This window comes from Lemur catta, chromosome X, assembly GCF_020740605.2.
Source record: "Lemur catta isolate mLemCat1 chromosome X, mLemCat1.pri, whole genome shotgun sequence".
Lineage (NCBI taxonomy): Eukaryota > Metazoa > Chordata > Mammalia > Primates > Lemuridae > Lemur > Lemur catta.
The window spans coordinates 55,456,518-55,482,644 of record NC_059155.1 but is presented as its reverse complement, the minus strand read 5'-3'; the positions used below and the strand labels follow the sequence as shown (position 1 = coordinate 55,482,644).

The 26,127-nt window shown below is 44.5% G+C and overlaps 1 protein-coding gene and 2 long non-coding RNA genes across 22 annotated transcripts in view; 2 read left to right on the top strand and 1 right to left on the bottom strand.

Moving 5' to 3' along the window:
- Positions 1–691: 691 nt before the first annotated feature.
- LOC123628029 lies at positions 692–21,971 on the top strand. 5 transcript variants are annotated; one of them, XR_006731572.1, is made up of 4 exons: positions 692–712; positions 5,817–6,003; positions 7,502–7,759; positions 18,024–18,378. It is a non-coding gene; the product is annotated as an uncharacterized LOC123628029 (long non-coding RNA). The 5 variants fall into 5 exon arrangements; XR_006731571.1 differs by lacking the exon at positions 692–712 and adding an exon at positions 20,324–21,971 and having other exon boundaries at positions 4,857–6,003; positions 18,024–18,281; XR_006731573.1 differs by lacking the exon at positions 692–712 and adding an exon at positions 4,857–5,125.
- Positions 21,972–22,156: 185 nt separating this feature from the next.
- Positions 22,157–23,777, top strand: LOC123628030. Its single transcript, XR_006731575.1, has 2 exons — positions 22,157–22,252; positions 23,495–23,777. It is a non-coding gene; the product is annotated as an uncharacterized LOC123628030 (long non-coding RNA).
- A 341-nt stretch (positions 23,778–24,118) lies between these two features.
- The window catches only part of HUWE1 (HECT, UBA and WWE domain containing E3 ubiquitin protein ligase 1), a 153,637-nt gene continuing 151,628 nt past the window's right edge, over positions 24,119–26,127 (bottom strand). For all 16 annotated transcript variants that reach the window (XM_045537607.1, XM_045537610.1, XM_045537606.1 and 13 more), the window contains 3 exons: positions 25,842–26,023; positions 25,338–25,528; positions 24,119–24,744 (listed from right to left, as the gene is read on the bottom strand). In XM_045537607.1, coding sequence (XP_045393563.1) covers positions 24,642–24,744; positions 25,338–25,528; positions 25,842–26,023 — 476 coding nt within the window. In that variant the 3' untranslated portion in view covers positions 24,119–24,641. The remainder of the gene's footprint in view (positions 24,745–25,337; positions 25,529–25,841; positions 26,024–26,127) is intronic.

Below are 26,127 nucleotides of genomic sequence, written 5' to 3'. Positions count from 1 at the left end.
AGCGATCCTACTGCCTCAGCCTCCCCAGTAGCTGGGACTACAGGCATGCGCCACCATGCCCGGCTAATTTTTTTCTGTATATATATTTTAGTTGGCCAGATAATTTCTTTCTATTTTTTAGTAGAGACGGGGTCTCGCTCAGGCTGGTCTCGAACTCCTGACCTTGAGCGATCCACCCGCCTCGGCCTCCCAGAGTGCTAGGATTACAGGCGTGAGCCACCGCACCTGGTCTGAAAACTCCCTTTAAAAGCTCTGTATTTCTGCTTATAGACAGGATGATGGCCCTTTAAAATGAGAGTCTACCATCCTCCTCATTTGCTGGCAAATCAATACACTCTTTCCTTTTCCTCAAACCTCTTGTCCTCATTCTTCTGATGCAGCCTCAGGCACAAGTACTGAATTTTCATTAACAGAATTTGGCATTGCTGGGTGGGCCCATTGGTGCCCCAGTGGAATGGCACCCCACAACTGCTGCCATGGCTGGAAGAAGTGGGGAGCAGCCCCAGGTAAAGCCGTGGATCTTCACCAGTAGGAGCAGCATCTTGTAGAGGTGAGAGAGTAAGGGACTGCCCCAGCAGCTGCCGGAGCCTGTTTAGCTCCAGGGAACTCCTGTCTCTTTCTCCCGGAATTAGATGGAGCTTCAACCAACCTGAATCTTGTTGAGGAAAAGGAAACGGATTTGGGAAGTGTTGTGACACCTCGGCCATTTTTGGTAAGTTCCCTGGTATGCACACCGAGACCCTTGATTCCACCCATTTGGGAAAGGTTTTCAAACCTTCCAGCCCTATGGCAGGGCATTGTGTTTGGAGGCACTGTTGGGGGTGGAAGTCATGGTTAAGTGGAACTGGGGAACCTGGGGAATTCATTCCCTTTTGAATTAGGAGATGTTGGTTCTCATTGGTAAATTTGCCTCTCATTTGTTCAGTTTCCATTTGTCTGGTAAGGCCTTGGCATTTGAGATTGTTTGCACTGGGAATTCCCTGTGTTGTTTGTATTTGTTGTTTCTGAGTTTTGTTTCAACATAGGGAAGCTCTGTTTCTATTCCATCTGAAAGCCCCTTGGAGAGAATCTTGGCTGAATGGCCAACTTATAGCTATAAGTCTATGTCTAAAAGAGAATGATGTTACTGTAATCCAGTGTACGTGCTGGAATGTGAGAAGTGGCTGTTGAATGGAACCTTAAATTATTACACTATCTTACAACTGGGATCAGTTTGTCAAAGGTCAGGTAAGTGAGACAAGACCCCATATGTACAATCTTTCATGCAATTATATAATAAGCAGGCTGAAAGGCCAGGTGACAAAATGGGGGAAGAAGTAACCAGGTTGGATCAAAACCTCCTCCCCCACCACCAGCTCCCCACCCTCTGGGGAAGGCACTGCAGGCTGGGCCACCCTCAAGCTCGCACTGCTAGGGCCCTGTTGCCCCATCTGCTGCAGGCCTTTGCGATGCTTTGTTTGAATTGGACAGTCAGATTTCCCTGGTCTGCACTGGCTCTAAGTCAGCTGCTGGGCACCGGCCAAGGTGAGGCACTGTGTGGAACCATGGCCCTGGGGGTGCCCCCAGCAGGAGTGGGGTGGGCAGGGGAACCAGCGCATGACTGGCACATGCTGGACCCACCGCCCAGCAATGCATGGTGAGGGAGGTTGCGGGGGGACACCCACCACCTGACCACGCCCTCCCCGCTGACACATGCGTACACAGTGGGGAGGCGCTGGCTCCCGCTGTGCTCCTTGGGGCAGCTGTGACAACACCTGCCACAGCTAGGGCCTCTAATGCGGTGGTCACAGAGAAAACTAATGGCAGCAGCTTCTCCCCACCCCCCGCCAGAGCCCCCTAGCCAGCCCAGGAGGCGGCCCTGTTTGCAGCCAGGTCTGGGGCAACTGCCATTGTCACCACCCGTTGCTGATGCTGCCATCCTGGCACCATGAAGGGGGTCAGGGAGGGCACAACTGGGACCAATTATTCAGTCCCATGCCCCCTGGGTTATGACTTGGGAGTGGGAATGGTCTCTCCTTCCAAGACCCGGAAGGGAACTCAATTTGGCCAGAGCGCAGCCAAAGCCAGGGCAGGGCAATTTCCATGATGGCAATATCAGATAGGGGGTTTGAATGCACAGGACAGCCAGCAGGGTATTATTGGACTTACACAAATTGGGATCCTAATGCGGACACAGATGGTGTGAGGATAAACTATTACTGAAAAGTGTATTCTGGAAGGCCTCCGAAGGGGAGTGCCTGGACAGAAGAGTTTAAACAAGGTCCAAGAATTACAACAAAAAGCTAATGAAGATCCTTCTGAGTTTCTGGAACACATCTATCAGGTATGTTGGAAATATACAGATGTGGATCCAGGGGTCCCTGAAAATATGTGCATGATTAATATGACTTTTATAGGGTGGAATTCTCCAGATATACAGAGGAAGCTGCAGATTGTGGAAAGGACAATTGGCATGAATTCCTCACAGCTTGCTGATAATCACCTTTAAAGTATATAACACTAGGGAAGAACAGAAACCGAAACCTATGTGTTCTGTTAGCTGCGCCAACCAAGGGTCCTTTGAAACAGCCAAAAGGAAAGGGTGGAAAAAGTCACCCAGGTTGAAGTATCATCAGTGTACTTTTTGTAAAAAGGAAGGATACTGGAAAGAATATTGCCCCAAGTTGCAAAGGGCTCCAGGTAGCAAGAACCCCCAGGAGAGCAAATGGTTCTTTGAGTCCAGGACTCAGGTGATGAAGGAGGGGGCCCAGGGCTCCATGCCTCACTAGTGTCTCCAATCCAAATATCCCTACAGAAGCCCCAGGTATGATTGATAGTGGGGACTCGATTACCGGGCCTTTTAATTGGCACAAGAGTGCCACTACTGCCAAGCCACATGAACAGAAGTGGCCTGGGGCTGCTGTCCTGCCCCCAGCACCAGCCATGTATGGCGCTCCATGAGCCAGGCAGGGGGCAGGGACACCAGGCAGTGGCAAGGCCACTGTTGGCAAGCGGCAGCTGAGGAACTCGTCGCCACGGGCCCAGGAGGCAGGACCCAGAGAGCCGCCACCAGAACTGGAACTGCTCCCACTGCTACCTCTGCTGCCAAATCTGGTAGACCTGGGCAAGCAGTGGGAGTACCAGGAGCTGTTATAGAAATGGCAAAAGCTCACCTCCGAGGGTGCTGACAAGCTCCTGCTGGATGAATACCAGGGCCTGGTGAAGCATACAGGAGGCTGCCACTACAAAGCACTTCACTTTGAAGTTTGGGCCTCAGCAGACTTGCACATCATTGCAGCATTTGCTAGAAGAAAGCTACCAAAAAGTGAGTAGAGATGTATAGGCCGATGGGACCCCAGGACGTGCAGAAATACAGACGAAGAGTATGGATTCATGCAGGATCTACGTGCCATTAATGATATTGTACAAGTGACTATGAATGGTACTCAGTCACACTTGAATGGCAGGGTCCTGGGACGAGGGTGGCCTTGTGGCGCTGCTGGACCATGTTGCCTCAGGGGTTTAAAAAGGCTCTTCTACCCTGTTTGGTGGGGGCTTAGCAGGGGACTTAATGGAACTTGCAGTTGGACAGATTTGCAAGCAGCAGGTTACTTATCTGGGATTCCAAATTAGCAAGAGAACCTGCAATGACTGAGCTGGTTCCTAGGAACGGCAGGGTTCTGTCGCATCTTGATCCCAAACTTTGGACTAATAGCAAAGCCCTTGTATGAGGCTTTTAAAGGAACAGATGTAGAGCCCCTGATCTGGACCACAGACTGTCAAAATGCATTTTAAAAAACAATCTAAAGCAGAGGCTTATGACTGCGCCCACTTTGGGGTTGCTTGACTCACAGAAAGAATTTAAATTATACATTTATGAAAACAAGGAATGAGCTTTAGGGTCTTCGTACAGATGCTGGGAGACATCCCATGGCCAGTGGCACACTTGTCAAAGCCACTGGACAATATTGTGAGAGGATGGCCTCCTTGCCCCCGGGCAGTAGCAGCTACCTGTGATTTGTTATTAAACACTGTGTCTACTCTCAATCCTGCCCTGCTGTTACCAGCCGAAGAGAATGAGTCTTTGCAGCATGACTGCTTAGAGGCTCCGGAGGCTGTCTATTCTAGCAGGGTGGATTTGTCAGGTCAGCTGATGCCAGAGCCAGATTGGGATCTTTTCACCAATGGGAGCAGCTTTATGGACAATGGACAATGAAGGGCTGAATATGCCATGATCATGGAATGACAGATACTGGAAGCAATGGCACTGCCGCCTGTGACTTTAGCCCAGGAAGCTGAGCTGATTGCTTTAACCAGAGATCTTCAGTTATCCAGAGGGAAAAACGTAAACATTTATATGGAATCTAAAGATGCTTTTATGGTTGTGCATGCTCATGGTGCCATTTGGAAGGAAAGGGGGCTCCTGATGGCAGGAAATAAGGATCTGAAGCCTTGGTTTGACCCCTTATGAGGCACCTACATGAATGCACATGCTATGGGCATGTTGCCGTAATGGATTTGGTGGGACCTCATTTAAGAGAATCCCGGCCGGGCGTGGTGGCTCATGCCTGTAATCCTAGCACTCTGGGAGGCCGAGGCGGGTGGATCGCTCAAGGTCAGGAGTTCGAGACCAGCCTGAGCAAGAGCGAGACCCCGTCTCTACTATAAATAGAAAGAAATTATCTGGCCAACTAAAAATATATATAGAAAAAATTAGCCGGGCATGGTGGCGCATGCCTGTAGTCCCAGCTACTCGGGAGGCTGAGGCAGGAGGATCTCTTAAGCCCAGGAGTTTGAGGTTGCTGTGAGCTAGGCTGACGCCACGGCACTCACTCTAGCCTGGGCAACAGAGCGAGACTCTGTCTCAAAAAAAAAAAAAAGAGAGAGAGAGAATCCCATTTGAATCAGAGCTGCCCTTTATGTGCTCAAAACAATCCAAAGAAAGAAAAGCAACCTGCTTCACAGGGAATCCAACATATGGGGACCCACCCTTTTGATGACTGGTAAATTGATTGCCTAAAACGACTGGAAACTTTAAATACTTGCTTGTATTAGATACCTTTTCAAGCTGAGTAGAGGCTTATCATACCCAGGTGAAGAGAGCATCTGAAGTTACTAGAATCCTTCTGAAGAAACTCATTCTGAGGTATGGGCTCCCTTCCTCCATACAAAGTGATAATGGAACCTCTTTATATCAGAGATAATCCAGCAAGTAAGCAAAGCCCCACATCTAGAATGGAAATTACATGCATCCTGGAATTGATGCAGGAAACCCACATAAAGTGGGATAAGCTGTTGCCGCTTATCCTCCTCTGATAAAAGCAGCCCCTAGAAGCAGGCTCAAGTTAAGCCCCTAAGAAATAGTTTATGAGAGACCCTTCCTAACACCCTGAGGTAAGTATGATAATAAAACCATGAGTAAGGAAAGCAAGTAAAGCAATATGTCAAACAAGTGGGTTAGATATTAACCACTATACATGAGTTTGCCTCTATCAGGTTTCCATCTTAGTTGTAAGCACCCTTCCACCCCTTTGAACCTGGAGAATGGGTATCACTTAGAGCCTGGAGAGAACAAGGACCTGAACAACAACCGGCAGAGAAGTGGAAGGGACCCTATGAAGTGCCTCTAGCAACTCACACCTCATTGAAATTTTCAGGAGTAAAACCTTGGGTCAATCATACCAGAGTAAAGAGGTGTCCCATGGAAAAAGAAGACTCAACCCCCTCAGTGGATGGGCCAGTCTTTAGGCAATCTAAATTATCTATTTAAGAAGAAGGAAAAATGAAAATGTTGATATTTTTGCTAACTTTTCTTTGGTTATTTGTTCTGTCTCTAGGATGGAAAGACAACTCCTTAGTGAGGATTTCCTGGGATATCACCTCTTCTGCTGATCTGTCTCACTGCTGGGTTTGTCATCCTAAATCTCATTCAGTGCAAGCATTCCTGTATATAATTTCTGAATTTGCAGAAGCCAGTTTCTTGGATCACCTACAGGGTGCAACTAACAGCTCCATACTCAAGAGGTACCATGTTTCTTTCTTGCCCAGCCCTGTATCAGACATTATGTACAAGGCAACAGTAAGGATCCACAGTCCTCCTGGTGTCTTAGATACCAAGCAGGGTAAAAGCTCTCTTACCAGGTATCCTCCATTTTGCCTTGTCAATCTTCACGGTTGTAATTGTTGCTTGTGCCCTTTTTCTCATTGTAATCTGTTGCATTCTTTATTATTATTTTTTTTTTGGTAAATCTACTGCCAAGGCTTTGCAATTGCATAAATAAGTACAAATCATATATCTAAAACATTGCCCCAATTCAGCAGGAAGTAGCTTGATGACTACACGTTGCCCTTCCTCCCGTAGATATGGAAGGGTACTGTTGACAGTGGGGAATATATAACAGAAGTAAGGGCCTGAAGAAGGGCAAAATGTATTACAAGTTGTCTCTTTATGCGGGGAGTTAGCTACGCTCCCAGCAAAGAGGTTTTTTCTTCTGATCAGGTCTCTCAGGCATTAATAAAAGTTTGCCAGTATACTTTAGTTCCAGTACTCTCAAAACCTCCTTGCCTTAGAACATCAGATTTTCCAATCTGTATATAAGGTAATAATAGAAGTTGTGCAATACGGTCTCCAGCCTGAATAGGATAATCAAAATTGGAACTCATCATAACTGAAGTTTCTCCTGAGTAATCTGAATCAACTACACTCAAATGCACTGAAATTCCTTTTAATGTAAGAGAGTTCTGGTTATGGATAAAAGCTCTGGAAAGTTGTTTACAAATTTTTTTTTTAAATGTCCTTTATGGCCATAATTGAGACATTTTACGACAGTTTTTTGCTTTTCGGGAATGCTTTTCTCACCGCTAGCCTCAGCTAACATTTGTATTTTAAAAGCCTCTGACTTAAATTTTGGCAAAATTTTTTAAAAAACTTTTTTGAGCGGCGGATGTAAAAGCTGCTAACACTTTGAATTAACATTATTAAAAGCCAATATATGTAACATCAAATTTTTTAAGTCAGGCGGACTAACCGTTTTTTGCACATCTTGCAATCTAGCAATAAAATCTACATAAGTTTCATTAACATTTTATACAAGAAAACACAGACTGTTTAGAAGTTATCTTTTTTTATGCTCTAATACAGCACTGTTGAATTTGAGAAATAACCTGATCATCTTTTCTAAGATCTTAGTTTGTTCTTTAAAAGTTTTTCTAACAGTCTCTCTCAAGGGTGGATCATGCTTCTGGGAATCATTTGCATTAGAAAGCAGTAGTTCCCAAGCTTAAAGCTGCTGACTTGAGCCATGCAGAGAGCTCTTGCTTAAAGTGAGAGTTCACCTTTAGAATTTTTTTTTCTTTTTTCTTTTTTCTCTTTTTTTCTTTTTTTTTTGCTAAGCTTATTTTAGGACGGATATCCTCCGTCTCGCTAAAAGAGAATTCTGAGTTAGAATGAAATGGCTGTAGAGCTTGAGAAATCAAAGAGCAGAGTTTTCAAATTCATAGAGGAATCTTTTTTCTTTTACAGAGCACTTTTCGTAATGTTTTCAGCGCCAGTTGCTTTTACTGCAGCTTGAACTCACCCGGAGGTGGGAACCAATCACAGTGCTTGGAAATTAAATGTAACAATTCCTCGAGATTTTTACTTTTTGGCAACTAATTTACCACTCTTTAATAAGCTCTCAACAATTCCACATACTCAGAAAAGATAGTCTTCCTCATTATTTTAATCCGGACAGAATAATAATTTACTTTGCCCTGGAGATGTTCACTTACCTCTCTTCAGGTAAGACACGCGCGCGACTTTCAATCCACTCTAGGTCCCTTGCGATGCAATTCGGGAAGCTTGAGCAAAGCATTTGCCTTTAAGACCCTATTGGAATGTCCTGCCGACTACACCAGTTTGCGAGGAGTTAGCTACGCTCCCAGCAAAGAGGTTTTTTCTTCCGATCAGGTCTCTCAGGCAGGGGTCATCGCAAAGGATGAAAAAATAGTAGGAAACAGAAATAATAATAATAATACACAGAGCCAAAGATATAGTTTATAAAGTAAAGGTTTATGAAAATAGATAAAAGGAGGGTATCCGGATGGGTATATTTCCTCCCGTCAAAAATATATCCAAAACTGAAAATCCACACAGGTATTATATAGGGTAGATACAAGCTCCTGTTGCCAAGGGCAACGGGATTCACATACTAACAGGCAGTTTGCTTTAGGGTCAAAGTCTTCTAAAAGGCTACTACAGATCCTTTAACTAACTCTAACTAGGGGAACAATGAGTTGTAAAATCTTCTTGGGGCAAACTTCTAAGTTTTCTGATAAGGCTATTACTTTAGCAAAAACAGAGACATCTTGGCTCCGGTGATTGTGTTCTTGGAGACAGAGATGATCTCAGAAGTCAACATGAGCTGTGCTTTGTGTTAATTACTTTAGCCGCATGGCTCCTTCTGGGCCCGGCTTGGGCATTAGCATATCTCTCTGATCAGCTCTCATCTCCGGGGGTCCTTGCCAGCTCCGGCAACCCATGGCTCTAGGAAGAGGCCTGTCTTGTCTTTCAAAACAGGTAAGAACCATAGGCCCAGTTTACAGCTGTCTCTTTGCAGCTATTACTGACCAAGGAGACGCCCTCCTGAGACGAGGCAGCTTTTGAACTAACACATTTCTTTTTTCTTTAAGACAAAGCCTTATGTGACTTCTGAAATCAAATCTTGTCTCCAGAAATACAGGGGGCATTTCTATGACTCAGTATTCTTAGGCTCAGCATCTTTATCCACCCCCGTACTCTTTTTGGGAATTAAAACCTGTGTTCCTGCCAGAGGCCAGTGATCAGAGGAGCAGGGGAATATCTTTTGTTCTTCATACCACAGGAGATGGCTCAACCAGGCAGAAGCCACAAGATTTTCTTCACCAGAGATGCTGTAGTTAAACAGCAATAGCCCAAAGCTGAAAACTCATTTTAAAAGCTCTGTATTTCTACTTATAGATATGATGATGGTACTTTAGGATGTGAGTCTACCATCCTCCTCATTTCCTCAAACCACTTGTGGAATAAAAGGAAACAGAAGTTTATTAATTTGCCAACTAATGAGGGGGGCAGTGGATTAGTGTCCCAAAGATTGCCATCCTGACTTTAAGCAGAAAAACAGGGCTTTGTAAAAGGGAGATTTTCCACAGTTGGGCTCAGGTCTACATGACCAGTGTCACATGTCATGGCTTCAGGCTATTGTTGCTTAGCTATAATTGGTGGTTTCTGTCGACCTTATCTCTGGTGACAATGGTCTCATGATCCTTGTCCAGACAATTCTGTTGAGCCACTTCCTATGGTTTAAGATACTAGAAAACAAACAGCACAGAACATTTTTCTTCCCCTTTGATTACTGGCCTCAGGCAGGAATGCAGGTTACAATTCCCAAAAAGGATGGGGGTTTTAAAGAGACAACTGCTAAAACATTTCCTTGCCCCTTTTCTGACCTTTACCTCTGTTACAAGACCATTTGATGTTTGACAGATGGCTATATGGAAACATTTGAAGCTTTGAGAGGATACAATGTACCAGGGAGACTACTATTATGACTACCAGGAGGATAATATGAAGTGTTTGGAGTATGCTCCTTAGCCAAGGTCCCCATGAACCAAACCAACTAAAATTGTATAGCCAGATGAGGAGTCTACCCATTTTAACCAAGTAGTCTACTCCACAATACCCAATGTGTTTATATGCGACAAGAAGTGTTATCAACTGCACAGATTCCTTCCTGTTTAGTAAACGGGTAATCCAGCAGCCCATGACTGGGTTAAATAAAAGCAGGGAATACAAGTTGCCTGAAGAAACTACTGATTGTGAATTTTTTTTTTTTTTTTTGAGACAGAGTCTCACTTTGTTGCTCAGGCTAGAGTGAGTGCCGTGGCGTCAGCCTAGCTCACAGCAACCTCAAACTCCTGGGCTTAAGCGATCCTCCTGCCTCAGCCTCCTGAGTAGCTGGGACTACAGGCATGCGCCACCATGCCCGGCTAATTTTTCTATATATATTTTTAGTTGTCCAGATAATTTATTTCTATTTTTAGTAGAGACGGGGTCTCGCTCAGGCTGGTCTTGAACTCCTGACCTCGAGCGATCCACCCGCCTCGGCCTCCCAGATGGCTAGGATTACAGGCGTGAGCCACCGTGCCCGGCCTGATTGTGAAATTTTAACAATAGCATTATCCTGGCAAGTAAAAGGTAGGCATAAGTAAGGAAAAATTAAGAGGTAAGAGTCTTACTATTACAGGGAGTCTTGTTCTGACAGTCTTGGGAAAAGCTGTCCACAGCATGAAGTCGGCGACTTCTCATCCTGGTTTGTAGTTTCATTGTCTCTGGTTGTGTTACAGCCCAGTTGGGTCCCTTGCACACTGCCTAGTGAAGGCCAATGCACTGAGACAGCAGGTGTTGCAGCAGAGAAAGAGTTTTCTTTCACAAGGTGCCAGGTGAGATTAGGAGTGATTTCTCAAATCCATCTCCCCGAGAATTTGGGAGAAAGGGTTTTTAAAGATAGTTTACCAGGCTAGGCAATTGGGTCTGTTTATTGGTGGGGGTGAACTCATAGAGATTATCTTCTTAGTTGGGAGATTTCCTGGATAGGGGGTCTTGAGGCTATTGGATCTGTTTCCACGCCTATCCATGGGTCCGGCTGATGTCAGTGGGTACCCCCCGAATGCAGCGTCTGAAAAATCCTTCAAAGACCAGTCTTAGGCTTTCATGAACCTTGCACCTATCAGGGAGGATAGTGCCATTAAGCAGTGACCAGTTACAGCAGTAAGGAAGTTAGGGAACAATGGCTGGTTAACTTCTGGCTATTTCTATACTTTCATAAAAATCATATTTTGATGCTATTTATACTTTATGACTCTACATTATTTTAATTTAATTTTTTATTTTTTTAATTATTATATATTTTTTGAGACAGAGTCTCACTCTGTTGCCCGGGCTAGAGTGCCATGGCACCAGCCTAGCTCACAGCAACCTCAAACTCCTGGGCTCAAGCAATCCTCCTGCCTCAGCCTCCCGAGTAGCTGGGACTACAGGCATGCGCCACCATGCCTGGCTAATTTTTTCTATATATATTTTTAGTTGTCCATATAATTTCTTTCTATTTTTAGTAGAGATGGGGTCTCGCTCTTGCTCAGGCTGGTCTCGAACTCCTGAGCTCAAACAATCCACCCACCTCGGCCTCCCAGAGTGCTAGGATTACAGGCGTGAGCCACCGTACATTATTTTAATATAGATGGTTTCAGCTGTGGCATCGGGCATTCTGGTGAACTCTCTATGTGGCCCAGGCATAAGGTATGAGACTTGTCCCTTGAAATTTACATCAAAGTGTCCATCTTAGGCTTATAGGGCTTCAGGAACTGAGCAGCTCTTTTTCTTTATTGGAGAGTTGTAGCTAGATATTAGAGAAAGCTAGAGGACTTCAGAATCCAGTCTAGCCTATAGGTAGATAATAAAAACCTCAAAACCAATAAGCAAGGCTATAATCTAACAACAAGTATACTATATAGCTTTCTTTTGAAATGTAATTTTTCCCTCTACAGTCATCCCCATTTCTACCAAAGATAATCTTTCTAATACCTTGAGGTTCCTGGGCCTGCCAAGAAGTGAGAACATTTACTCACTCACTGTTAAGACTGTGAACCCTTGGAGCCAGGCATTCCTATGCACATTTTCTTTTCTCTCCTCTCCTCTCCTCTCCTCTCCTCTCCTCTCCTCTCCTCTCCTCTGCTCTCCTCTCCTCTTCGACAGAGTCTTGCTCTGTTGCCCAGGATAGAGTGCCATGGCATCAGCCTAGCTCACAGCAACCTCAAACTCCTGGGCTCAAGCGATCCTCCTGCCTCAGCCTCCGGAGTAGCTGGGACTACAGGCATGCGCCACCATGCCCGGCTAATTTTTCTATATATATTTTAGTTGGCCAGATAATTTCTTTCTATTTTTTTTGGTAGAGACGGGGTCTCGCTCTTGCTCAGGCTGGTCTCGAACTCCTGACCTTGAGCGATCCACCCACCTCGGCCTCCCAGAGTGCTAGGATTACAGGCGTGAGCCACCGCGCCCGGCCCATGCGCATTTTCAAATATGGCATTCCAGTCAAAGCCTTGGTAATATAACCAATGTTTCCAATTGTATCCTGTTAAAGAGAACAGATTCTTTTTGAACTTATGCAAATAACAGTGTTGCCATAAAAAGAATACTGATGAATAGTTTGTGAATTCTGGAGGCATCAGGTAGAGAGGAAAAGCAAATGTTTCAATTTTTGTTTACAAAAGTTCACTTTACCAAATTGCTATAGGCTATAGGTAGCTTAAAAGAAAGAAAAAGTTCCTTTAAATCTGGAAAGAAAAACATTAAAAGGACCAGCAATGTTTCAAATAAAGTGTAAAAACCCATAATTCTTCTTTATCAGTTCATTCAGTCTCATGTAATTAATTCTTGCTCTTTTTTTTTTTGTAATTCTTCCTTTGTTTGGTCTTAGCAGTTTCACAAACTCCTCAATTTATTCATTAGAGTTTTGGAAATTCAGCCCAACGGTATGAACTCAAAGTTGTTAGAAACTTGTACTTGTCAGAGTTCTTTTCATTCTTCCCATATAATACCTCTTTGAAGACATAGCACTCTAGGATTATAATTGCTTGCGAAGAACTTTCAGAAAAAGTATCAGAACCAAAACAATTGACTGCAGACAACAAGACTTAAAATGGCCATGGTTAAAAACCTGATGAGAGTCCATTTTAATAATAATGCAATGGCCTACACACAGTGGCTCAGCCCTGTAATCCTAGTGCTTTGGGAGGCTGAGGCGGGAGGATCACTAGAGGTCAGGAGTTCAAGACCAGCCTGGACAACATGGTGGGACCCTGTCTCTACAACAGTTTTATTTTTCTAAGATATTTTATTTAAGCTTACTTTTTCTTTAAGCCAAATAATTAGAGCTGTCATATATTTTGGTAGAGAAATATCACATATATAGACATACAGACATACAGATACACAGACAGAAGCAGATCTTACACACTCATTAAGATTCTTCATTTGCCAGTTTTCAAATAGTTTCCCTCCCCACCCCTTGAGTTCTAGTCTTCCGATTACCTGTTCCATTGTCATTGTTAGCTATACAGCCCGAAATTTGCGCTTCTAAAGGAATGACTGCCAGATGAAACAAGGTAGACAATTTACAGAACTTAGATCTAAACATTATTTGTGAAACAAAGACAGGCATAGGTAAAGGCCCAGTTAAGACAAGATGGCTAGGAAAGGTACCTTAAGCAAAGGTAAGGTTTGTGATATAAACTTTAAGCCAATGTCTTTGCCAGTGTAAAAGTTTCTAGTGGTTTAGGCTCAGAGAGGGAGAAACCCTTACAAATGGAAATTTCCTTTATAGCCCTACATTTCTTTTACAAAGAATTTCAAAATAGCTAGGTAAATGTCAGAAAGTGGTATTTTGGAGGCCAGTTTAGTTACATAGGCAGTCTTTTTAACTTAGCTTGTTTCTTTTTTTTTTTTTGAGACAGAGTCTCGCTCTTTTGCCCTGGCTGGAGTGCCGTGGTGTCAGCCTAGCTCACAGCAACCTCAAACTCCTGGGCTCAAGCAATCCTCCTGCCTCAGCCTCCCGAGTAGCTGGGACTATAGGCATGTGCCACCATGCCCGGCTAATTTTTCTGTATATATTTTTAGTTGTCCATATAATTTCTTTCTATTTTTAGTAGAGACGGGGTCTCACTCTTGCTCAGGCTGGTCTCGAACTCCTGACCTTGAGCAATCCTCCTGCCTCAGCCTCCCAGAGTGCTAGGATTACAGGCATGAGCCACTGTGCCTGGCCCAGAGGAGTCTTAATAAAGTTCAGAAAGTTAGCCAGAGGCCTAATGAGAACCCCTCAGAATTCTTAGAGTAGATTTTTGAAGCATACAGACAGTATATGGACATTGATCCAGCAAATCTAAAATGGTAAATATGATTTTCATCAGCCAAAGTGCTGCTGACATTTGGTAAAAGTTACAAAAAAATGGATGGTGTTTTGGATATGTCTGTTTCTCAATTGGAGGAGATTGCTTTTAAGGTGTTCATTGATTGAGATGAGATGATTAAATAAAAAAGGAAAATAAAACAGACCAGCCTTCTGGCTGCTGCTTTGACTCAAGAAATTCCAGGACCACAGCATGGACTTCCTTCAGGCGCTCCATCCAAGGTAGTATCCCCATCCCCAGGCCCCAGAACCCCAACTAAAAGGGACATACCACTGTGGATCCCAATCAATGTGCCTACTGCAAACAGGAAGGGCACTAGAAAAGAGATTGCCCATTCCTTAAAAAGACTAATGTGGGAAGAATCCCCTTTCCATTCACCAGATGCCCGAGCTAACCAGGAGGCTTGAGGCTAAAGATATTGAGGATGGGGACCAGGAATGATGGGGCCCAGGGGTTCCTCCCAACCCAAGCAACACCCTCCATATTTCCCACATGGAGCCCTGGGTGGTGATGACAGTGGGAAATCAACTTTTGGACTTTTTGGTAGATACTGGTGCCACATATTCAGTAATAAACCCCCAGCTGTCTAAACTGTCCTCAGAGACTATAAAAGTGACTGGGGTTTCAGGAGAAACCATGACAAGGTCATTCCCCCAACCCTTGAAGTGCCAATTAGGGAAAACTCACTTAAAACATAGTTTCCTCTATATACCTGAGTGTCCCATTCCTTTGCTGGGATGTGATCCTTTAACCAAACTAAATGCCAAAGTTACCTCCAGCCCAGGGCAACTGAATATCAGGGTGCCTCCAGAACAGGGCTGTGCCTTCCAGGCTGCCCTGCTGTGACCAGAAGCCTCTGAACCTGTCCCATTCCTCAAGAGGTGAGTCTGGAGGCATGGAAGGATGGGACCGCTGTCCCAGTACAAGTCAAGGTACAGGCGGGAGTGGCGCCACCACGTTTAAAACAATACCAGTTGAGAGAACAAGCACAATGGGGAATCCAGCCTCTGCTGTCTGCTTTCCTTCAGTTTGGACTTATTTCAGTTTGGGGACCTTGGTGGTACCCATATAATACACCCATCTTGCTGGTCCAGAAGCTTGGGACTGAAATTTGTTCGGGACCTGAAAGCCATAAATCAAATTGTAGAAGACATTCACCTGATGGTCCCCAATCCTTATACGCTCCTCACAATTCGGACTGGTAAGCTTTACTGGTTCACAGTCTTAGATTTAAAAGATGCTTTCTTCTGCCTCCCTGTGAGCCCAGAGTTACAAGAACTGTTTGCTTTTAAATGAGAGGACCCAGAAACAAAAGCAAAGCAACAATACTATTGCATAGTCCTTTGCCAAGGTTTTAGAAGCTCCTCTACCATCTTCGGGGGATTTTTGCTAAAGACCTCAGAGACCTGCAATTAAAGGATGGGACTTCATTGAAATATGTCAATAACATATTAGTTGCTAGTACCACAAAGGAGAAGTCTGATCAGAACATATTAACTATATTAACTCTAAACTTTCTGGCTGAGCGAGGGTGCAAGGTATCCAAGAAAAAGGCTCAAGTTTCACAGCCTTCAGTTAAATATCTTGGGTTCAAGTTTTCTCAAGGAGAGAGAAATCTGTTCCACAATTGGAGGGATGCCCTCTCCAGAGTAGGCAGACCTACTACTTGGCGACAGCTGCAGGGCTTCTTAAGCATGGCTGGATTCTGCTGTATCTGGATTCCTACTTTATTTAGATTTATTGCTAAGCCTCCATCTGATGCCTTAGGGGAGGAGATAATAAACCCGTAGAGTGGCCAGACACGCTGGCTCACGCCTCTAATCCTAGCACTCTGGGAGGCCGAGGCGGGTGGATCGCTCGAGGTCAGGAGTTCGAGACCAGCCTGAGCAAGAGCAAGACCCCGTCTCTACTAAAAATAGAAAGAAATTATCTGGCCGTCTAAAAATATATATAGAAAAAATTAGCCGGGCATGGTGGCAGATGCCTGTAGTCCCAGCTACTCGGGAGGCTGAGGCAGGAGGATCGTTTGAGCCCAGGAGTTTGAGGTTGCTGTGAGCTAGGCTGACCCCACGGCACTCACTCTAGCCCGGGCAACAGAGCGAGACTCTGTCTCACAAAAAAAAAAAAAAAACAACAAAAACCCTTAGAGTGGACTGGGGACTGTCAGAAGGGCTTTGTAAACATCGAGAAAAAGCTGTTGACTTCCCTGGAATTGTGGCTCCCAGATATGAAAACACCTTTTGATCTTTTCATGCATTGAGAGGCAAAGAATGACTCTGGGAGTGTTAACTCAGGACCTAGAGAATATTAAGAGATCCGTTGCTTATTTTTCAAAGCAATTAGACATTGTCACAAAGGGATGGCTTTCTTGCCTTTGTGCTGTTGCCACCACTTGTGACCTGCTTCAAGAAGCAGGGAAGTTTGCATTAGGCCAGCCCACCACAGTACACGCTCCCCACTGTTGTGCTCCCCCTGCTGGAACAGAAATGATGGGCGGAACAGAAATACTGGCTGACCTCTGGGAGGCTTGGCAGTTATCAGACCATCCTTTTAGACAACCCAGATATAACTCTGAGAGTGGCCTCTACTTTAAATCCACCTTACTTCCTCAAATGCCATCTGAATCTGCACATGATTATTTACAAATAATTGCACAAGTTTCTAGGACATAGCCCTAGAAAGCTCAGACCTAGAGATGTTTACCGACAGAAGCAATTTTATAGATCAGGGACGACAGAGAGCTGGGTATGTGACGGTAACCCATCGACAAATATTACACACCAAAACACCACCCCAGGCACCTCAGCACTTATTAGGGCACTCCAACTAGGTAAAGGTGTATGAGTGACCATTTACATAGACTTCATGCTTTTTCTGTTGTTCATGCTCATGGGGCCATTTGGAAAGAAAAGGGACTTCTAAACTCTGATAATAAAAAAATAAAAGATGCTAAGGAAATCCCAGCCTTACTAGATGCTGTTTGAGACCCCAAGAAAATAGCTACAGCGCATTGCCTTGCACATCAGTGGACAGAGAGTCTGGTGGCAAGGAACAATCATTGGGCAGACCAGGCCATGAAAAAACAAAGAAAAAGGCCCCCAAGACTTTACCGATGCCCTTGCTGCCTGAAATAGATCTTGGCCCTGAACCTCCCACATACTCAGAGGAGGATCTGAAAAGAGGACTTGATTAGGGGTTTGACCCTGACCACAGGACTCAGGATGGGTGGATATACAATGAGACAGGCATGGTTCTGGTACCCAAATATCTTATAAATGACATTGTCAGGCATATTCATGACTCCACCCATTATGGCAGAGATGCCACTCTACAATGGATACAGAAATATATCATTGGTCCACATATAAAAAAAATTGTTCAGGAGGTTATAAAGAAGCGTCTCCTCTGCACTCAGAACAGCCCTAAAACTGGCCCTTCCCCTTCAGCACAAGGAGTTCAGGCTAGGGGTGAAGGGCCAACAGAGGACTGGCAAATTGATTTCACTATGATGCCAAGGGTAGCAGAAAATGTCAAATATCTACTCATTTTTATGGACACCTTCTTGGGCTGGGTTGAGGCCTTTCCTTACCAGAAAGAAAGAGCTTCTAAAGCCATTGAGGCCTTAATAAAACAGATTATTCCTTGGTTTGGAGCACCAGTTTCCATTCAGAGGGACAACGGGGCTGCTTTTTGCAGCCCAGATTATGTGGGATGTTTCCCAAGCCCTCGGTATGACTTCGAAACTCCATATATCCTGGAGACCAAAGTCCACCAGAAAAACTGAAAAGATGAATCATACTATAAAAAAGGCCTTATCTAAGATATGCCAAGAAACTAATCTGACCTGGGATAAGGCACTGCCTATTGTCCTACTTAGAATAAGAATGGCCCCTAGGAGACGGTTAAAGTTGACCCCTTTTGAAATTCCATATGGGAGACCCTTCCTGTGCTCCAGTTCTAGATTATGGGACCTCAACAGCTTACTTGTCAAAGAGTTAGACACCATTAGGTCAACTCACAGATCTGACTCTAGCTGCTATTCATGAGTTTGCTCCTAGCAGGTTGTGGTTCCCAGTGGACGTTGCATTACATTACATCCAGCCTGGAGATTGGGTACTGCTTGAGACCTGGAAAAAATCAACATCCTGATAACCAACTAAAGCCCCAACGGAAGGGGCCCTATGAAGTCTTGCTGGTGACTCATTCCTCTGTGGGAGTCGAGCCTTGGATTTGTTATAGCGGAATGAAACTAGCTCCACCTGATTCCAAGCCCAGTGAGAAAGATCAAGAAGATACATTTGGCTCTCACGAGTGGACAAGTGAGCCCCTGACAGACCTTAAATATCTCTTCAAGATAGTTTATCTTTTCAATGAAATGTAAATGAAAATATCTACCCCCTATTGATTATAATCATTTTAAACATCATAAAAATCTTTGCTACTGTTTTTGCTTTATGCAAAAAGGTGAGATACCTGCTCCCACCTTTCTTCCTTTGCTAGATGTGTATAGTTCATACAGTTATTTTATCATCACCCTATTTATTGCCAGAATTATCTGTATCTGGAATATTCTATGCCACACTAGAACCGTTCCCTGTTTCCCCTTGTTTAGACACCCTTAATGCCTAGGCTTATTGATGATGCCACAATTTAGTGCTGTGACCTTAGCCACCCTTTTGCCCTTCCTTCTTTTGTCACACGGCCTAGAATGGCATGATGACACAATAGTTAAACTATCCCTAAGTATTGCAACAGGGGAAAATCTGACTGTTAGATTTGCCAGCATCTTCCCAAATCTAACCAAGACAAACATCTGACATCTGTGACTCCCGTTACTGACTTTTTAGATGTTCCTGATGTGACCACCCACTTAGATCTTCTTCTGTCCCTAACCACGTTTCAGGTTCAGTTGGTCACTCATCAAGATACCCCACCCCATGTTTTGACTTGTCCCAACTCCTTGAGATCAACTGAGAACAGTGGTCCATGGGACCACCTCAATCCCTAGTTTACTGGACTAACAAATGTATCCAGGATCAGATGGGGAATTGGTTAAAGAAGTGTTGGCTTTTTGCCAACAGGTAATACACCTGAAATGTCATGGCGAGGGATTTTTTAGAAAGCTTGTAAATATCATGACCTTTGGTTTGATTCTGTGCTGACTAAACTCCCTATAAATGAATTCATAAATACACCCTCAGAGGCATTACATGCATGCCCCTGGGATATACATTTGTCTGTGGCATGGGGTCTGATCCTCTGTCACTGGGGTGTGCCCACCATTGTACAGACAGCCTACACATAGAAAGCTCTTGCCTGCTAGGTCACTTCATGACCCCTTTTACTATCTTCCCTAACAATGAAAGTCTCCACCCCCTGCCCTCCTTAAGAGAGGGTTGCCAAGAAGATACCAAGACACCTGGTGGCAAAGCCTGGTGGGAGTACTAGTCCGTACCAAGTGAGTATATGCCAACAGAGACATGATTAGAAATCTGTCTGTCTGCAGCTCTAGGACTGATTGCAGAAGAAACTGCAAAGAGCCTTAGGGCTCAACAAAGACCCTTCAACTTGTTAGCTCAGGTAGTCCTAGATAATCAGGCAGCACTAGATTTCCTGTTGGCTAACCAAATGAGAGTCTGTGCACCGTTAAACACTACCTGTTGTATCTATACAAACACCTCAGCAGTTGAAACCCAAAGAGAAAATTTTTCTCAACAAGCTGTGTGACTAAAACATGTCTCTACTAGAGACCCCACACCTGATTGGTTTTCAGGGTTATTCACTTGGACCCCCCAGGACATCAGATCAGTTCTGCAGACTCCTGAAGCTGAGACCCTCACTCCTTATCCTAGGGCTCATTATCTATTTTATAGTCTGCGGTTCACTGAAGTGCTGGGCTAAGACTGTAAATGAGAGTACTAATGTTCAAACCTTAGGCCCACAACCGGGCACCTGCGAATACTTGCAGATAACTGCAAAATGATTTCATTCCTCTTACCCTGGGCTCTGCCCCAACTATGTCCCTTGCCAGCAGGAAGAAGCCAGATTGGTCATCTGCCCTTTTCCATCTCATTAGCTCACACCTCAGGAATGAGGCAGGATCAAGCCCAGGAATAAAACCACCCATTATAAATTATTAAAGGGCCACAAGGAGCAAACTGTGGTAGGGGCTGAACTCTGCAAAGGTATAGGCATAATTAAAAAAATAACCAGCCATTGTTCCCTAGCTTGCTTTCCTATAATTGCTTACTACTCAGGAGTCACATAACTGATGGTCGTACGATTCATAGCTTTCTTAATTGCTCCCATAGAGAACATCACCCTTGTGAAAGCTAAGGCTGCTCTTTGAAATATCTTCCAGACCCTACATTCTCGTGGACCAACTGACCCAACCAGACCAGTGGCCCATACCAAGGAACTTACTCAACTGGTCTTGTGACCCCCACCGAGGAACCGACTCAGCGCAAGAAGACAATTTCTACAACCTCTTGATTTCACCCCCAACCCAACCCATCAGCAGTATTGCTTCCTTAGCCCTCTGCCCGCCAAACCATCCTTAAAAACCCCCTAGCCTCCAAATTCTTAGGGAGACAGATTTGAGAGATGTCTTCTGCCTCTTTGCTCAGGTGCTCATGCTTCTGGAAAATCCCAGGATGGTACAGAAAAAACATCCACCTCCCCAACTGAGATGGTGCTGAGAGACCAAAGAAATTACCCCAACCAATCCAGTTTGGCAAGTTAGATGAGTTTATTAGAGGTTATTTACACAGGGCTCTCATTCCTAGTCAAGATAGGAATCCTCCAGTCACTCACTCCTGAGCGGTAGCAGGAGTTCTTCAGAGTAAGATCTGCACTACCTGCCTGTTTGTGGAGCCTTAAATATTTTTCTGGCAAGTGTTGCAGAGCTCTCTCTCTCTGTGTATCAGCTTCCTTCTGTGCAGCAGGCAATAGAACCTGGTTGGGAGGTAACCCTCATGACTCTTGGGGGCTCCATGAGGAAGACAAAGTACCCCCTTCTCCTCAAAAAGGGGTTAGAAGTGCTTTTTCCTGTGTTCCTCAAGGGCCTCAGGGCCACCAGCAGTCTCCTTCAGGTCCCTACATTGCCAGATCTGTCAAAAGACAAAATTACAACAAATTTAAAGATCTCAGTTGGCTTTATTCATGATTCTAGAATCAGGCAACACTTCACTCCATACAACAGAACAACTGTCCAGTGAGCTGAGCATAAGAGTTTGGCTTTATAGACAGAGAAGGGCTGAAGAAATCGGAAGCAAAGAGCAAAGAGTGTATTAGTTGTCTAAAAAAGTTACTTTTCTAAGGTGGGGACAGGGAGACAAAGCAGTAGAAAAGTAACTGATTAGTTAACATCAGGTTACCTCAGGCTATCTTTTTTGCATAAGGATTAAAGCAGAGGGAACTTCATTACACCGATTGAAGATTTAAACTGGCCTGTTTGGGAAACTGGCTGTTATCTCTCTCTCCTGATTTGTCAGTCAGGTCAGGTAATAATTTAGTTTCAGTTTGGTGAAGTGGAACTTTAGCTTGGGTGACTCCGGTTTGATTTTTAGTCTAGTCTGAAGGGGACTAGTGCAGAAGCTTTGTCCAAAACAATGGCCTCCTAGGTTTTACGTAACAGGACTGATATCTTCCATTACCTACCTCGAATACATTTTGAAACTTAATGGTGTATCTCAAAAAAGGTGTCATGAAACATTTCAGATGTACAAAAGCTATAAAGTATCATAGTATTACATATAGAATTATAAGGAACACTCATGTACCCAACACAACTCAGCTTAAGAAATAAAATATCACCAGTGTAGCTCAAGCCCTCTGTGTAATGAAGCTCTTCCCAACCACATCCCCTCCTGTCCACTCCCACAAGCTCCCATAACTTATCCTGAACATTGTGCAGGATTTTGTCATTCTTAGGTTTTCACACTCTTCAAACAAATTATTTTGCAGCTTTTAGAGTTTTTTTTTTTTTTGAGACAGAATCTCACTCTGTTGCCCGGGCTAGAGTGAGTGCCGTGGGGTCAGCCTAGCTCACAGCAACCTCAAACTCCTGGGCTCAAGCAATCCTGTCTCAGTCTCCTGAATAACTAGGGCAACAGGCACTTGCCACCACGCCCAGCTATTTTTTTCTATATTTAGTATAGATGGTGTCTCACTCCTGCTCAGGCTGGTCTTGAACTCCTGACCTCGAGCGATCCTCCCACCTCGGCCTCCCAGAGTGCTAGGATTACAGGTGTGAGCCACCGAGCCCGGCCTTAAACAGGTCTTATATACCGTAAGTATGTACAAAACTTTTTCTTATCATTGAGATTGTGCATGTTGATATATGCAGTGGATACATTTTTACTGCTGTATAGGATTCCACTTATTATTACAATTTATTCTTCTGTTGGACAATAAAAGTTTGTTAACATTTTGTTCATTATAACTAGGCCTCTTGCTGGACAGTTTTAAGTTCCCATTAACCTGGTTCTCTTGGTTTAGCAAATGGTTTCTCTTCAACAGTTATACCTTTTGTTTCTTGTCTTACTGAAATAGAACAGTGCAGAATAGCAGAACAGTGCTAATGGTTGTAACTGGCCACCTTGTGTGATGTTGGCTGTTGGTCTGAAACGACCTTATCAAGGTAGTATCATTACCTTTAAGTTACCAGGAATGGTGATTATTAGCAAATGCCTTGGCATCTACAGATAGCATTTTTCTCATTTGATGTTAAGGCAATGAATATTACACCACACTCATGTCCCAGAGGCAAATCATATTTAATCATGTTCTATTTCTGTAGCATGTCATTGAATTAGATTTGCTTCCACTTCCTTCAGGATTGTTCCATCTGTACTTTCACACCCAACCCCCAACCTGTGCACCCCCTTCCACCTCCAAATTTATCTGCCCGAGCTTCATTCTACTTTGTTTCAAAGAACCAGTTCTTGTTTACTGGCAAATCCTGCGCTGCCTCTTTATTCTTTGTTCTGCTGGACTCCCAGCCTCACCTCAGGCTGCCATCCCTTGTTCAAGCCACACCTTAGCAACGGGAACTCCTGCTCCCTTTAGCTGACCTTCCCTCCTTCATGTTAACTCCTGCACAGCTTCAGGATTCAACTCAAGTGCACTGACGACAGAAAGCCTTTCCTGATCCTCCAGGTTAACTCAGGCACTTCTGCTTTGTGCACCCAGAGATTCCTTTCTACAACTGATCACTCTCTTCTTGACTAGAACCTCAGAAACAAGGACAAGGGTGATTCACCCGTCTTCTCAGTCCTCGGAGCAGGGCCAGGTACAGAAGAGTGGGAATATTAAAAAGAATAGGAAAAGGGCTAGTAGCCAGCTTCAGGTCCAGGGGATCAGCTTAAGGGGACACATCCCTGCTCTCCTAGACCCACACTTTGGGACATGGTCAAGGGGAAAATCTGTTGAGATGTAGTACCTCAGAGAATGAGAAAAACCACACAAAGCAAAGACCACTTGGGGTTATTTTTCTAACTAAACTTTTATTAAATTATTTTTTTCCTTGAAGGCTGGAACCATCAAAGTCCTTAGATCAGCTCTAAGTGCTGGATGGAGTAAAAACCACGAGACGAGATGATCTGTGAACAGACTGGCAGACACATGACAAGAGGGAGAGACAACAAAAACAGACAAACAGAAAGAATGGCCTTCTGGAGAACTAGTCAAATTTTTTGCTTATTAAAGTTTATTAGAAATGAACTAAAACAATGAATGAAATCAAAAATTTTAAACTGAGCCTCAGACTTGAGACCTATAAAAAGCTCACAAAATAAAACCCTTGGTTGGGTCGAGTTGAGCTCTCTGAATGCTTTGTACAATCTGCTGCAGTTTGTCCCCCTTGAGCAAGGTGATGCTTTGTCCTTGGCTGCAATCTCTTAACACCATCACCGGCCCCAAGTGCAGATCCCACTCTAAAAAAGACTCCCCCAATTCCTGGTGGCTGCTGATCTCTCTGACCACAGGTAAACCGATTTCGAAGGAAGAAGTTGCACCAGTGGTGGAGGCAGGTGGGCAAGCGGGTAGGGCAGAGATGGTTTTCTGGAGAGTACACTTGGATCTCTTCTCCAGATGTCTAGCATGTGCTTAAGAGTTTTTTTTTTTTTAAGTTTGAAAAAAACTCCATTGTGAAAAGTGAGTTATGAAGAGTGCTCTTTATTTGAAACCTCCACAACACAGACGCCAATCTTGTCTCGCATTGAATCATTAGCTGTGCACATCAACACATTCCAAGCACAAATTAAGAAATGCAAACAGAACAAAAAAATATATATATATATAATTTTTTCCCCTATCCAAAGGTTTCAAGTCTCAATGCAGCAAATCCTTCTGAACACAGAATCTGAGGAGCACACTGTTCAAACAGTTGGGACAAACAGGTCCCTGCAAAGGCTACTGCCTTTTAAACACATGGGGTGGGGATCATGGACGGCACGGAAAGGGAAGGGGTGGTGAGGAAACGGGAAAGGGGGAGAGAGAATGAGCAGAAGAGGAACAGGTATGCACTGGGGAAGATGGGGCAGCTGGGACACACACATGGTGAGTTGGTGATTTCATTTATTGGTTTTTGACAACTTCTTTCCGGTTCTTCTTTAATATTCCCCCCTCCCCAGGTCTGAACAATGGTAGAAAAACCCCACAGAGTGGGCAGGGCCTTATTAGGCCAGCCCGAAGCCTTCAGAGCACTCCTGGATAGCCAATAGTAGCATGTGGCGGAGCTTCTCAAAGCTCTCATAGGCAGGCAGGTCCAGTTGATTAAAACTAGGGAAAGAAAAAAGATCACTCTGTGACAAAAGATGATAGATAACCAAATCTCTGTTCCCATGATGCCCACTGACTATTCCCCCTGAGGGAACCTACTCCCTGCTTCTTGCTGACTCCCAATCTTGTCCCAGCCCAGTTTGCCCTCCCCTATCTGGCTCCAAAACTGGCCATTAGGCATCAAAGACACAAATATGACCCTGTCACTCCTAAAACACTATGGCCTGGCCTACAGGCTAAAGTACAAGCTCTACAGAGGTATTCAGGGTCACTGGTCATGTGACCTCTGCTGAGTTCTTCAGCCTTCTGCTTCCTTTCACCCCTCCTTGCTCCAGCCACACGGAGCCCTTGGAACACACCACGCTCTCCTGTGGGGGTGTTTGCCTGCCAGTGTCTCCCCAGATCCCGTTCTGTGTCTAGCCTATCTTCTCATCTTAAACATCACCTTCTCCCTAGAACCACCACACTGTGAGCTGCCCAAGGTCCAGGACTGGGCCAGATCTGTGTTCCCAATCTTGGGTAGGGGCCCTGAAGTGTCAAGTATGCAAGCTCAAGCTGAACATTGAAAAGGAGAAAAAAACCCTTCCTCTTACCATGTGTGAGCTGAAGGCAGGCGATCTGTGGACCTGTCATCTCGATGAATCTGAAACTTCTGAATGCCATTCATGCCTTCAAGGGCAGCAAAGCCTTGCAGGGGCACCTTGGAAGTACCTGTGACAAACTGGAGGAACTTGGCACGATCAGCTTGGTCAAAAGAACGCAATGCTCTCCAGAACCATTGTATCTGCAGGAAGGGACAAAAGAAGCCAGTGTTAGATAGAGAGCTCCTGGGGATGCTGGGGTAGAATTTGGGAAACGGGGCTGGACTTGGACTCTTAGGCAAGCCCCTTCTGTTGGATGGGCTTCAGTCCCTTTATTCATAAGATAGGTAAGAATATCATCTGAAAATACGTTCCAGAAGAACTAAGAGTTAGATACAGGTAAACTGTCATCCACAACCCCCTTCCTCTAAAAGTACTGGTTTATTTGTTATCACACAAATCAGCACTGCCTAGGGTAAAAGGACCATACCGGGAGGGATGCCAGTAGCAGCTCACCTGAATAGAGTTGGACTGGTACTTGTGGTATTCAGTGTTGGATTTCAGATCATCAATGTCGATGGTGGGCAGTCCTGATATGAGTAGCTCTAACTCCTGCTCAGTGAAGATGGAAATGAGGCGCTTTGGAATGATCTCATAGAAGCCTTCTAAGAAAGCTGCTAGCTGTTTGCGGATGGCTCCTGGAAAGAGAACCAAAAAGCCACATGGCTTCTAAACTCACATAGTTCTCAGAGGCCAGAGATCCCCAATCTGGCTCTTGGCGCTACTAGGACGCTGACTGATC